Source organism: Mchenga conophoros, linkage group LG3 (assembly GCF_057382185.1).
Source record: "Mchenga conophoros isolate Kocher_MC1m ecotype Shallow Benthic linkage group LG3, M_conophoros_male_GT1.1, whole genome shotgun sequence".
Lineage (NCBI taxonomy): Eukaryota > Metazoa > Chordata > Actinopteri > Cichliformes > Cichlidae > Mchenga > Mchenga conophoros.
In genome coordinates, this window is record NC_140528.1 from 23,057,004 (window position 1) to 23,070,970 (window position 13,967).

The 13,967-nt window shown below is 41.7% G+C and overlaps 2 protein-coding genes across 2 annotated transcripts in view; one reads left to right on the forward strand and one right to left on the reverse strand.

The window, feature by feature from the left end:
- LOC146577727 (protein NLRC3-like) overlaps window positions 1-13,967 on the reverse strand; it is a 620,451-nt gene that overhangs the window by 208,386 nt on the left and 398,098 nt on the right. The gene's annotated exons all lie outside the window — the stretch shown is intronic.
- LOC146577730 (uncharacterized) lies at window positions 4,117-6,084 on the forward strand. The gene is made up of 4 exons (XM_085268379.1): window positions 4,117-4,493; window positions 4,635-4,886; window positions 5,455-5,544; window positions 5,717-6,084. Exons 1-4 carry the CDS (start codon window positions 4,364-4,366, stop codon window positions 5,974-5,976), a joined length of 732 nt encoding a protein of 243 aa, XP_085124505.1. The 5' UTR covers window positions 4,117-4,363; the 3' UTR covers window positions 5,977-6,084.

A 13,967-nucleotide genomic window follows, 5' to 3' on the forward strand; every position in this document is an offset into this window, starting at 1 on the left:
GTGGCCTTGCCAATTGTTTTCCCACCTTTTCAAAATGGCTGGCATGCCCACCAGCACATTTTAAGGAAGAAAGAAAGGTAAGCTTGATATTTACATTTAAAATGTTTTGTTAAACTCAGATTTTTATTAATTTTCAAAAAATAAACATCTAGTAAATAATTTGAGGGGTCTTTAAGAATTAAGCTTATTTAGTTTCACAGAGAACATGACTAATTTATTAATGTGTACTCTAGTGCACGTCGGGACTTTGTACTTATATTTATTTCACTTTTTCCTAGTAGACAACTCTTTGACAAAGGCAGAGAGAATTCTTAACAGAATAATTGAGCGAGATTCAAACAGAGATTTTTCAGAAGATGAGAGTCATGTGAGCCAGATAGGAGAGGGTGAGAACCCAGGAGGAGCCACACAAAGATTATCGAGATGCAGTGGCAGATGTGATAGAGAAAAACACAGGGCCACCTGAAATCTGTCGTCCTATCTGGTCCAAAACCAACATGTAGGAGAATCTGGAATTTTGCTTTGAGTTAAAAATAAAATATGGGTAAAATGCAGGAATGATTTCCAGTATAGTAAAAAATAAGAGTCGCATTTATAGCTGAATCCATGACACCTGATTGTTTCTACACGATCACGTCTTTGCTGAAAGTTATCAATGATCTCAATGTGCAAAAAGAACTCCCAGTATCTGGAGTTCAAGCTCCTCTTGGCTGAGAAACCAGGGACAAACATGTGAACAAGACCTGAATAATACCAGTAATGAAGAGTTCTCTCCAAAAATCAAGAAAAGGAGGCCCCAATCAGATGAGAGTGTAGCAAAATATGGTTCCCTCCACTTGCCTGAGATGGTTAACAGTCCAAGGCATTTCAGTTGTAGAATGGTTGGGTGCAACAGTAAAACATATGTGAGATGTGGGAAGTGCCAAATGTTGCTTTGTGTCTCCAAATAAAAAAATCACAGTACTTCCTCAGATATCATAAATGAATAGATTTTTGTGAAATAGAAAGCCCAGTGCAATCACTTGTTCCTGAACCAATGGCTTACAGCTAGTGAAGTGTCAGTGACTTCTAAGTTGGTCCCTGATCTACATTTTTATTATTATATTGTTATATAAATAAGTTTTAATATCCTGCTTACAACAAATTCAGTGGAGCTTTTAATTTTCTTAAATAGCTCTTGAATTTTGTTAGTTTCACATTCGTGATCAATGAACTCCCCTTGTGCACTGTAGTGCACATGTTGTAAAATTTAAATAAAATTAGTTAAAAACAATTTTGTTTTTGTAATGTGTTTTTTTTACCGTCCCAACACTTGATTTATCTGAAAAAGAAAAAAAGAAAAAGAAAAAAGGAAAATGCTTTTCCTTTTTTCTTTTTTCTTCCTCCCTGGGTCTCAGGAGGACATTGTGTCTATCTTACTTTTAAATTGCTGACTATTTCAAGAAAGCACCCAAAAGACGGGGACCAGTGTTTATCATTACATATCTCCATTTTGAGTGTGGCAAGTCTATCATTCCCCTGTTATTCATAGACCTCAGTGGAGGTTTTTGTTTTTTTGTTTTTTTTACCTCTATAAAAGTTAATTGACTCTTTACAGTGACCTGCTATGGTTAATAATAACCTGCTCCGTCATGAGTGGAATCAAACCTTTTCTTCACTTTAGCATTTAACATTCCCAACCATATAATATGATACATTAATCGAACTACAGCTACTAAAAACACAATTTTCTTAATGCAAACATCAGTAACTCAAAATTAGCAACCAAAGGGTTCAGTCTGCAGTTCACACTCATGTGAAGCTACAGCCTCCCCCCTTAGTCTCTATCATCCTTCTGTTCTTGCAAAAACAAAACAAAGCAAGACAAAACATCCACCCTTCTTTTACAGGCTGGGTGAATTGTTGTGGACATTCACTAATCCTAAAGTCGGTACCGTTTTTGTCTCAATATCAAGTCAGTTAAACTTTTAGTCGTCAGTCCGTCACAGTCCAGTCACATGCATACATCCACACACATTCATACCAGATATTGCTGATAATGGAGTCTCACGCGCAACCTATTCAAGCCTCCATCACCAGCAAGATGACGTCATCATTTTGAAGGAAACAGTTCCTTGTTTTTGGACTGGATTGACTCGCTGCAATCCTTTTAGGCTCGGGACTTCTCATTCGATCAGTGTCCCATATAAGTGAATTTCTCCCAAGCTCATTATAAACATGGAGAAAAATACTTTGCGACTGTTTTCAGTAAGAATATTTTATAGCGCTTTAAAGTTCAATCTCTCAGGCCTGGATTAAAGAGCTGATTTGTTAAATCAGGAACTCACAAAATACCAAAATATCACCACCGGTGGATCATACAGTGGGGCAAAAAAGTATTTAGTCAGCCACCGATTGTGCAAGTTCCCCCACTTAAAATGATGACAGAGGTCAGTAATTTGCACCAGAGGTACACTTCAACTGTGAGAGACAGAATGTGAAAAAAAAATCCATGAATTCACATGGTAGGATTTGTAAAGAATTTATTCGTAAATCAGGGTGGAAAATAAGTATTTGGTCAATAACAAAAATACAACTCAATACTCACCAAATACCAAACAGGTAAGGTGTAATTGAGCCATAGTGCTTGGTCTCTTTGTCTGATGTAAATCAATTGCAGTTAGAGGCTACATTAATTTTCTTTCTGTAAGCACTTATTGAAATCATCTGAGCACATTACAAGTACATATTTGCTTACTCTGTATGCTCAAATGTGACCCGTTATGGCCACTAGAAAAAAAGAGGAGGCCCGAAAAACAGGTGGGGGTCCTCCACCACCACCACTCACAGAGCCTGGCCACTTGGCTTCCACATTTGTGATAATGTTGGCAGCATCACATATGATCTTCACAGTGCAGAGAACACAAATTAGCATCCATTACTATAATGAAATGATTTGTTAGTTTGAAATGCTACAGGGAACTATGTACCTGTACATTAATGCTGTGGAACGACTTCCTGTTCACATAGTCTCCTTCATTTACTGAAGGAGCAATGATTGGAATGTGAGTGCCATCTATACAGCCAATCACGCCTGGGAACCGTGAAAATAAATGTAAAATTTAAGTAGTAGTTCAAGTATCACCACACCATGAATTAAGTTTTGGTCATCCTGCTACCTGCAATTTTGTGGCATCCCTCTTTGATAAATCTTGTGGGTCTATGACCGGGGAACACCACAAACGAGTACAGGAGACGTTTCAGTGCAACTGTAACATTCCTGACTGCCCGACAGACGGTAGCCTTGGAAACGTGCTCAGCGTCACCAATATTATACAGAAAGCTCCCGTTTGCAAAAAACTTATTACCCACCAGTCTACCGTTGTTTTTTCCCTGCTAATATTAGCATCACACGGCACAGCTTCTGTATCACGTGGTATAAGGCTCCGCCCTTGTCATTTGTTGAGCAGGAAGAGTGAGCACTTGGTTTCATGCAGAGTACGTCCCGGATCAAAATGCGGTACAATCGTTGTCGTCTTTTTCTTTTTCTTTCTTTTAAATCGTCATTTGGAAATGAGATCGCAAATAAGTTTGAATCGAGATCGCGATTTTCTAACGATTAATCGTGCAGCCCTAATCCTATTAGTCGACTAATCGCAAAAATAATCGGTGACTAGTCGACTATCAAAATAATCGTTTGTGGCAGCCCTAATGCACACAGGGAAAAGTTAGAGAGGAAAAGAGAGAGCAGGAAATTACTCTTACTCTTAGGACGTATATGGCCCAACAGGCCTCGTGATACAGATGAGCTACATCCTCCTGGAAAGCAGCTGCCAATACAGTCTCCCCCATCTGCTGGAAGGCAGATGCTTCAAAACAGAGTGAGAAGTAAAGAGAGAGGGAAGGAACTCAAACAAATTAACACTATATTTTATCTTTAATAATCATATATATTGCTTTACCAAAACAGCTTGTTTTTGTGTTTTTTAAACTACCATCTCTCTTACGGTGTGTTCACACCGAACGCGATGGACGCGAATAGAGCGTCAGGTTTACATGTAAAGTCAATGGAAAGGCGCGATGACGCGCGATTGCGGGTCCCGCGAAAATTCGGAAGCAGATTTGCGTCGCGAAAACGCCAAAACGCGTGAAACGCGCGTCAGTGTAGCGCGTCAGGCGCGTTTGACGCGCGAATAAAACCACGCGCGTGAGTTTTTGTGTTGCACTTTGTGCATACGCGCGTTTCGCGTCTACCGCTCGAGTTGGAAAAATCTGAACTCCAGCGTCAAATCGCGCCGCGACAACCAATCAGGAGCCTGGTGACGTGGCTCTGACCTAGGTCAAAGGGGCAGATCCAGCCAAAGCCCTTCATTCTTCATTCAGTATGGAGGAAAAGCTGATCAGCGCCGTGGCTAACCACCCCGAGCTATATGATGCCAGCTCCTATTTCTACCGAGACAGGAATAAAAAGGACCTAGCTTGGAGACACATAAGTGAGGAGATCGGGCAACCTGGTAAGTTCATTCCTTCTTCTTTTTAATTTTCAGACTGACCCGATGAAGCCGTGCAAAAGCTAGCAAGCGTGCCTACTGTCCCGCGATTTTCCCACTGTTGTACAAATACCTTTCCGCTAACCAGATAATGCGTTTATTCAGAGGACATCTGCAGGAGAAAGTGGAAGAGCCTCAGGGACACATATAATAAGGAGAAGAGGTCAGAGAAGGAGAAGAGGAGTGGGTCTGCAGCAGGATCGGGGAGGAGATGGAAGTTCTTCGCGGTCATGGGGTTTCTGGACCCCTTCCTCACCCCGCGGGAGACCAGCGGAAATATGGTGCGGACCGTGGAGAACTTCTCCCCCGAGGACCAGGGACAGCCCGAAGAGGCAGCAGGGGAGTGTCAGTCAGAAGGTATGTTTACAATTAATTAATGTAGGCAGTTAATTTATGCGTGTTGTCATACAGGAATATATTTTGTTTATTAATAAACAGTATAAAGTAGTCCCGCTGTTCATCCGTCACTGCCTCGCCTTTTCGCTGATTTTTTTTATTGCACCGTACAGCTTTCAACAATGCGCATTGCATTCTGCAGCCCAAATGACAAATCTCCTCCGTGTCGTGTCTCCTGCGCTTGCCAAACTTATCATGTTTGGTTTTGATAACCATCACTTCAAATAGAAAAAAACAGCACAAAAACACTCATAACTATGACCCTCATTCGGAAATAGACACCTGCACCGGGAGCAAAAAAGGCGCACAAAAGTGGCGCCGCAGACGGAGAAAAAGCGCGGCATAATACTTTTACGTTTTAAAATCGACAAAGGTTTGCACTTTGAGAATCAACTTGTGAGAACTGTGACTACTGTTCATGTGCTGCAATAAATGGGAGACCACTGTATATAATAATAAGTATATAATAATATAATATTCTCTATGACTATTGTCTTCAACCTGTTAACATTTAATATTGTCTTGATAGAGTCAAGTTATCATGCAGCAGAGTCCTCCCCTGTTGCTTCTCCTGACTCCCCAGTCCCTGGTCCCTCCACTCCTGCTGCTGCACCCACAGGTATGAACATCAAGCACTGATAGCTTTTTACTTGCTTGGATTCCCTTGTGATCACCTTTACTAAATATCTACAACCAATCTGTTCATATCCTGGTTTTTTTTCAATTTTGAAAATGACAATCTAGTAGCAGCCTTCTCATTTCTTTGTGGTGTTTTGTTCTGTTTTTTACAGGCCCACAGAGGAGGAGAGCTCGAAGGCGGTCGAGGGAAGGGTCCCAGGATGGTCCATCGGCGGTGGAGCTGGCTATCCTGGAGTCCCTAAAGAGGCCACGCCCGTCTGCAACAGAGTATTTCCTCCTCGGCCTTGTTCCTGCTCTGGAGAGCATGCCGCCTCAGACACGAGAATTCGTGAAATTCCAAATTCATAAATTAGTTTTTGACAACAGCACAGCTGTGCTAAATTTGGAAACATTGGACCCTAATGATCAGTAGTTTTCTGATGAGGCAGCAGCTCTCCAGGGCAGAAACAATGTTCTTATTCTTCTCCTCCTTCTCCCCTGAGGCTCTTCCACTCCAAGCTGGGTCCTTTTTATTCCTGTCTCTCTGTAAATAGTTAAATTTTATATATTTATGTTGAATCTTTTTATTACTGAATTTATATATTTTATCAAATAAACATTTATAATGACAAATGTCTCTGTTCTACTACACAGCAAATATTGGCACCCGACTTGACACAAGTAGAATTTATTTCATATTATACTAATGACAAAATATACTGATACAGTGGGATGCAAAAGTTTGGGCAACCTTGTTAATAGCCATCATTGTCCTGTACAAATCGTTATTTGTCACAATTTAAATTGTCAGTTAAATACATCATATAGGAGACACACACAGTGATATTTGAGAAGTGAAATGCAGTTCACTGGATTTACAGAAAGTGTGCAATAACTTTACACTAAATAAAGCAGGTGCATAAATTGGCAACACATAAAAAGAGAAATAACATAAATATGTAGTGTATATCAATGTGTGTGTCTCCTATATGATATATGTAATTGACATTTTTTACTGTAACCGATTCATACAGGAAAATAATGACTATTAATAAGGTTGCTCAAACTTTTGCATCACACTGGTTATAGGAACATAGTGAAGACAAGTTACTTAAGAGAATAAAGAGAGGTTAGGTTATTTTGGAGTAGAGATCCATTTATTAAGAAAATTTTAAAAAGGAGAAAGTTCCCTTGTAGTTGTGGAACATGGATCCTGAGTTGGGGGGTGCCTTCGTCTGGACGTGCTTCCCATCCAGAGCTCCACAACAGAGGGGGAAGTTCCAGCGCTCCTGGAATCCCTCTGCGATGGACCGCCAGTCTTCAGTTGAAGGCACAGCCGTGAAATCGTCCACTAGACAGTCCCAGATGGCCGTCGCTACCTGGGGGATGATCTGGCTCACCATACCTATGACACCACAGCCATGCTATCATTCAACCACTGATAACAGCATAAATCGAATTAAATTAAATCGGGACTTGATGAGACCATCTGAGTATCACTAGAAATATTATAAACAGTACCAGTTTGCTATCGGTAAACACCGAGAGCATTCACTGTTAGCATAGCACATCCATGTTAGCAGTGTATAAACGATAGTTTATACACGCCGACAGCATTCACTGTTATAGCACATCCATGTTAGCAGTGTATACACGATACACTGCTAACATGGATGTGCTATGCCATCAGTAAACGCCGACAGCATTCACTGTTAGCATAGCACATCCATGTTAGCAGTGTATAAACGATAGTTTATACACGCCGACAGCATTCACTGTTATAGCACATCCATGTTAGCAGTGTATACACGATACACTGCTAACATGGATGTGCTATGCCATCAGTAAACACCGACAGCATTCACTGTTAGCATAGCACATCCATGTTAGCAGTGTATAAATGGATGGTTTAGCATATATTAGCACAGGTATCAATAAAGGACTACCGTATTGACCACTTTTACTAACCTCAGGCAGACAGACAGGCGCTCTGCAGGTGGGATTGAGCGCCTGTAATTGGTGTCTAGGCGGGCGATTCTGGGACCGACACGGGAAAGCAGGTCCTCAAACTGGCCGGGTGACAGACGATGATATCGCTGGAATCTGCCGTCATCCAGGCGCAGCTCCTGGAGCAAATGGTGAAACTCACCAAACTGCTCACGCGCCTGGAGGACCTGATGGACCCAGGTACGGCGAGGACGTCTTTTACGCTGCTGCTCTGCTCTCCACAGTACATAGAGAAGGGAGACTCTCTCTTCAAGCGCTAGCTCGATAGCTGCCATCTTGCAAAACCAGGTCTGGCACAACTCCCTCCCACATTCCTCCCACATTTCCGGTTCACGCGCGTCACGCGCGTCAAAATTTTGATGCGCGATGGATTTTTCTTGGACACGCATTGAGACGCGAATGTACACGCGTCAAATTAGGGGCGTTTGGGGCGTTTTATTCGCGTCCATCGCGTTCGGTGTGAACACACCGTTAAACCAACTTGAATTGAACAGTGAGCACAGCCACTAAGTTCTATGTAACAAAAATACAGGGATGGGAGGGAGGGAGACGGTACCTGCACTGACGTTTAAAAAGAAAGAATAGGAGGAGGAGGGGTGGAGGTGGTGGAGCTCTCCGACAGGGGGAAAACTGAGATTTCAGTAAAGCTCAGTCCAAAGCACTTTCCTAATGATTTCCCTGTAACATTAGTCCTCGAGGTCCCCGTCACAGCAGACTACTGTGAGCGCCACCAGACAGTTAATGAGACAAAAACGAGACGCTCTTACAGCCAGGAGGATGCTTCCAGATGACGCTTGATTAATTTGATTGATTATCTGTGAATAAGTCTTGAGCCTCTCCTCAGTTCTTTATATTTTGCCTGTACTGAGCCAGATGTTCTTCTTCTTCCTTTCTTTAGACTTTCTGAAGGTCATTTAAAGTTTTTCTTTGGACATTAACTGCTTTTTCACCCATTTTCAGTCCAGTCTTTGTACCTGATCGCTTTCAGAGCGATATTTTTGTTTTTTGGGGGGGTTAAACCACTTAACCTAACTCAAGGGGACAAACCCAAGTTGTCAAATACAATACAAAACACACAACTTAGCAAAGAACCAATTTTAAATTTTATCTTTAGGGACTTTGTTACTAGCAACCTGTCACAGAAACACACTATTTAATTTCTTTGGATTGGGAAAGTAGAAGACAGAAAAAAAGGGGACAAGCTGAAAAATCTATCTACAGAGGAGGAACAGTACCTGAAAGTCATGTCAAAAAAATATTCAGCAAACACCTGACACAGGACCTGAAAGATGCACTTGGTCCTTCAGTTGATCCATCTAGTGTTCACCAAAGCCTCATCTCATGGTGTCAGTGAAGGGTGGCTGTCAAGAAGCCATTATTAAGGAAGGGAACAGGGAGAAAAGGCTGAGGGATGCCAAATTACACAAGAACTGGACTGAAAATCAGTAGCAGCAGGTCTGATGGAATGATGAACCAAAATTTGACAGTTCTGGTTCAAATTGTGGTAATATGTCTACAACCACCTGTAAACTACTGTACAGCTCTGCCATAGTTTGGGTCTGCATTTCAGCCAGGGTGTTGGATTTGGTCAAAATTGATGGAATTATGAAAAGTACCACCAGACTTTGATGCACCATGCAATACCATCTGGAAAGCGTCTGATCGGCAGCAGCTTACTAAACACATCGAAACACCATCATTCATGGACTGACCTGAGCCGTGTGGGATCATCTCGGCAGAGAATGGAACAAAACGGCAGCTGATATCGAAAGAAGAGCTCTGAATGTCCTTAAAGAAGCTCAGAGAACTATTCCTGAAGACTACTTAAAGGAATTCCAAAGAAATGTGCCTAAGAGAGTTCAGGGCGTGCTGAAGATAAAGATGCTCAAGCTCATTACCTCATTATATCAACTCTGTTTTTGCCTTTTATATTGTATTTTCATGTAAACTTTTCAAATTTAAACTGTTGCACCCGTTTCCCATTACCCAGCAAGTTATATGTTAGAATTAAGGTGTGGCTCAAACTTTTGCACAGTCCTACATTTCCCATCTATAAAATGATTTGACACCTGATAAACCTTTAAAAGCACTGACCTGCCTCTCCAACTATCTGTTTTAAACAACACGCACTTACCAGCAGTTGTGTTGCGTTTTCGTCAGGTTAGTGGCTCAGACCTAAAACAGCCCAACATTATCTCTAATTCAGGTCTGGACCCAAGCTGACCCATTAAAGTACGTGGTACTCCTTTTATTTGTACTTGTGTACTCAGGCATAAATTAGACTTTTCAGGTACAAACTAAATAACACAAAGAGGAGCTTATGAATAAGAATGAAACTGAGAGGCCCACTGCAAGAAGATACACACCCAAGTGCTGAGATTGTAAAGATGAAAAGTGAGCAGAGGAAAACGAGCGTTTCAGGACAACCAGGCGGTTTCCTCTTCTTCCCATCTGGCAGCCTCACAGCGGGGAGTTATGAGGTAGCCCCAACCTACCTCACATCTCCCCGCTGTGCAAGAACGAGCTCAGCAACACAAGCATCCTCTCTCTTTCGCGAGTGCATACGTGCACATCTACAGTGCTGCATGCCAATGAACCCATTTTCTTGGAGCACCTACACAAGCTGCAATCTACAGATCGTGTTTCACAGCGCTACAGCGAGAGGCAAACACCTCCCTCTGTTTGTGCTTCATTCTCAGTGTTGGGACTAACGCGTTACAGTAACTACGTTATTATTGTGGTAACGAGCACGGTAACTAGTTATTATGCCAAAATCAGGAACACGTTAGTCGTTACTGGGATTTAGATAGGGTCGTTACTCGTTACTTCGTGTGGTGGCTATCGCGGAGTTTCCACAGATTCAGTAACATTAGCAAGTGGTGGAGGGCAGCAGGTGGATGAAGGAAAAGGGACGCAGAAGGAAAAGAGACCCGAGGCGGCCGCCGGTCCAAGTGTGACCTGAACTTCAGGTAAGAAGTTATGACCTGCAGTCTCTCTGGGTCAGATATGAACCAAGTTTAGGTGGAGTTTATTTTCGTTATTCTGACTTTTTCCGTACTGCGTGCTAGCTAGCATGACGGAGTTTCTATACAGCTGGGTGGTGCTATGAAGTTAATGATGTTGAACTTTATTTTGTTCATAAGTTATTAGAGTTGCCAACCGTCCCGTCTGGTATTCAGAGAAAATATTACGCGTTTCTTATTGAGGTGAAAAGGAACAGTTTGTCCCGGACTTCAGCTACAATGAAAAAGACACAAAGCTGGATTTATTCTGTGTCTTTACACTGTCATTCTCCCCCCTCTCTCTCCCGTTTCTACTTCAATCATGAAAACTGATCAATGATCAGCTGATCGGCTCTCTTGTTTGTTTATCGCTCACTTTGCGCCAGAAAGAGGAAACCAGCGGATGTCGCGCTAAACAACAGCAGCATGTTTAAGCTTGATCAGCTGTTGTTAGAATTTATTTAATATTAATTTCTAGTATCAGCTGATGTTTGCTGGAGCCACAGCTGTAAAGCTGCTGGTCATGATATCGGTTTGGTTATGTGGTGAGAGGGAAACATGAAGATGAAACCAGGAGATGTCCTTACTGGATCATCAGAGCTGAACAGGTGATGGAGAAACAGGTTTACCTTTTAGGTGACATGAATGAGTTGAAGGGAAGTTATGAACTGTTTCTGAGAGACAAATAACACCAGGATCCTTTTTTAGGTAGCTGACAGCTGGTAACTGTGCAGGTGCGGATCTAGCAAAGTGTTGCCAGGGGGGCATGTAGGGCATTAACAGGGAGAGGTGGGCACAAGGAAATACTTTTCTTTCTTATTCTCATTTAAAATGTCTAGCTTTTAAAAAATAATTATCTGAATCTTACAACAAACGATTGATAGATTGATGCATATATACCATCAAAACAGTGTACATCACTGTCACAACAGCGTTTGTTTTCATTCAAAGGCTTTAAGATTTTTCCTATAATGGTGGGCCGGTCTCTAGTTAAAATACCCGGGCCAATTTTTTGTCCCAGTCCAGCCCTGTAAGCAGCTCATCTGCAGTCTGGTGTTACCTACATCTTCCTATTCAGAAGGCAGAATTTCCAAGTTCTGAGTACAATCGAAAGCACCACGACTGCAGTTTTTGTGTTGATGTAAAAGGCGCACATGACGCTGTGACGTAGGCTAGAATCATGGCAGCAGTCAATGACGGTCCAGGCGTGGGATTTCTCTCGTGGAAATGTGCACATTATCTTTTCCTTTCTATTGGTAGGTGGCACAGTGCACTGTGGCAAGTAAGCAAGCTAGAAGACTGGCAAAGTTATGGAAGCAACACATTAACAAGAGAATTCTGAGTAAAACCAAAGTTACTTTCCCTAGTAACTAGTTACTTTGAAAGTAACGAGTAACTTGAAGTAACTGAGTTACTTTTGAGAGAAGTAACTAGTAATGTAACTAAGTTACTATTTTAAAGTAACTTACTCAACACTGTTCATTCTAGCTTCGCCCTTCTCTTCCCAACCACACACACCAACACCTTCCTCTTGTGAATTTTATTTTAATCCTTAACATAAAGACAGCTATAAATTAGGATAATCAAACTTGATTTATTACCTCCTGCACCCCCCCACTGTGTGTTCAACAGGAAGCTAAAGACTGGTGCTGTTAAAGTGTTCAAAAAACAGCAGGAGCTCGGTGTGAGGCCACAGTGGGCCAAAAAACACAAGATGACCTCCAGCAAGGACAAAATGTATCTGGACGTCTCTGTGAGCATCTGTCTCACTGTGTAAGTGTAGCACAGTGTCTGTGTGTGCATGGCTGGGCAACAGAGACAGCACAACTGAAAGCCAGCACTCAGACGAGGACCCGGTGCATCGTCTGTCTCATCTCAGCCAGTTTACTTACAAACTCTTTAAGTTTGAATTTTAAAGCCGACAATGTGCACAGGGCAGTGATATTTAAAATGAAGGTAAACTATTCCAATCTCTGCAGCCCCAATTGTGTATCTCACACACACACACACAGTCCTGAATTCATTACTGAAGTCTCATCCAGACGTTCAATGTGCTGTGTAATTAAATTGAGACGTGGGGTCAAAATTCCCACCTAGATTGAGTGAGATGAAATAGAAATCGGCTCTCCTCTAACTGACTTTATAGAAATAATTGCATAAGCTGCATTTATAACTGTTATTAAATAACAGCAGCACACGAGAACTGAAGTGTAATCCCAGCACATTTCGCTTCGCTTGCACTGATTCTTTAGAGATGACGACCGTGGTGGGTAATTAAGGGCAAACAATATACAAGTGGCGTGAAAAATGGAGGCTGCATTACCTTTCCAAAGCTTCCTTTCCCGATGGCCCGCAGTATCTGGAAGTGGTCAAAGTTTACTGTGGAGAAAATGAGAAGCAGTTAGTGAGAACGTGTCAGTTTGAGCTGAGCTATAAAACAGGGAACATGACATGTACAGCACTGTGCAAAAGTCTTGAGCCATCCCTCATTTGCTTCCAGGGATCCGGACTTCCCTGTAATCTTTAAAGTGGTATTAAGGAATAGCTCTCCAGGCTTTTTAAAGTGTTTCTGATTTTTAATCCAGGGCTTGTATTTGACCACTTTTTGTCTGTTAAGACTCTTCACACTAATCTCTGAAACATTCAAACATAAACAGACACCTAAGTCACGGAAAGGACCAGAAAACTTAACAAAGAACCAATTTTAAATTGTATCTGTACACATTTACTTGCAGCCTATTGCAAAAAAACAAAAGCCCACATCATTTGTTCTCACTTCTTTAGTTGAAGAATGCAGTTAATAACACCGTTAACACAGACTGACCTGGCAAAACACGAAAAAATAAGGGGGTGGTTCAAGACTTTTGCTCGGTACTGTATGAGAAATGGAAATGTGCACTTCACAATGTATCGCTGCACTTCGGCAGTACTGTGAAGATTAAATGTTTTTTCCTTCCCGATGCATGTGAAAGGTTAAGACTTACATCTCCAAATGTACTGGAACTGATTTGAAGCAGAGGACTCAGCCACACTGTTACTATGTACTGCATAAACACGTTTACCGATGAAGGTAAATCAGACGCTGTCCTGACTGTGTGGCTAAATTTTGTGCTGAAAGCATCAAATCAATTGAATATGATTAACTTGCTATGAGAGGTTTTTACTCCAAGTGTGACTTTTTCTGGCTTCATACACCTTTCAGGGTCAAATTCAAGCACTTTGTGAGCACGTTTAATGTCCATTTTCAACATTTTCCAGCACATTACCATAAAAAGGATGCATATTTCACTTCGCATCACCTGAATAAGACCACGTGAAAGGCCAAATTAATAAGTCTTCTCATCAGATATTGATGCTTCTTTCTTATGTGACACAAAAAACAGGAGGAGACAGATCTTTGCTTGTGTTGTTTTTT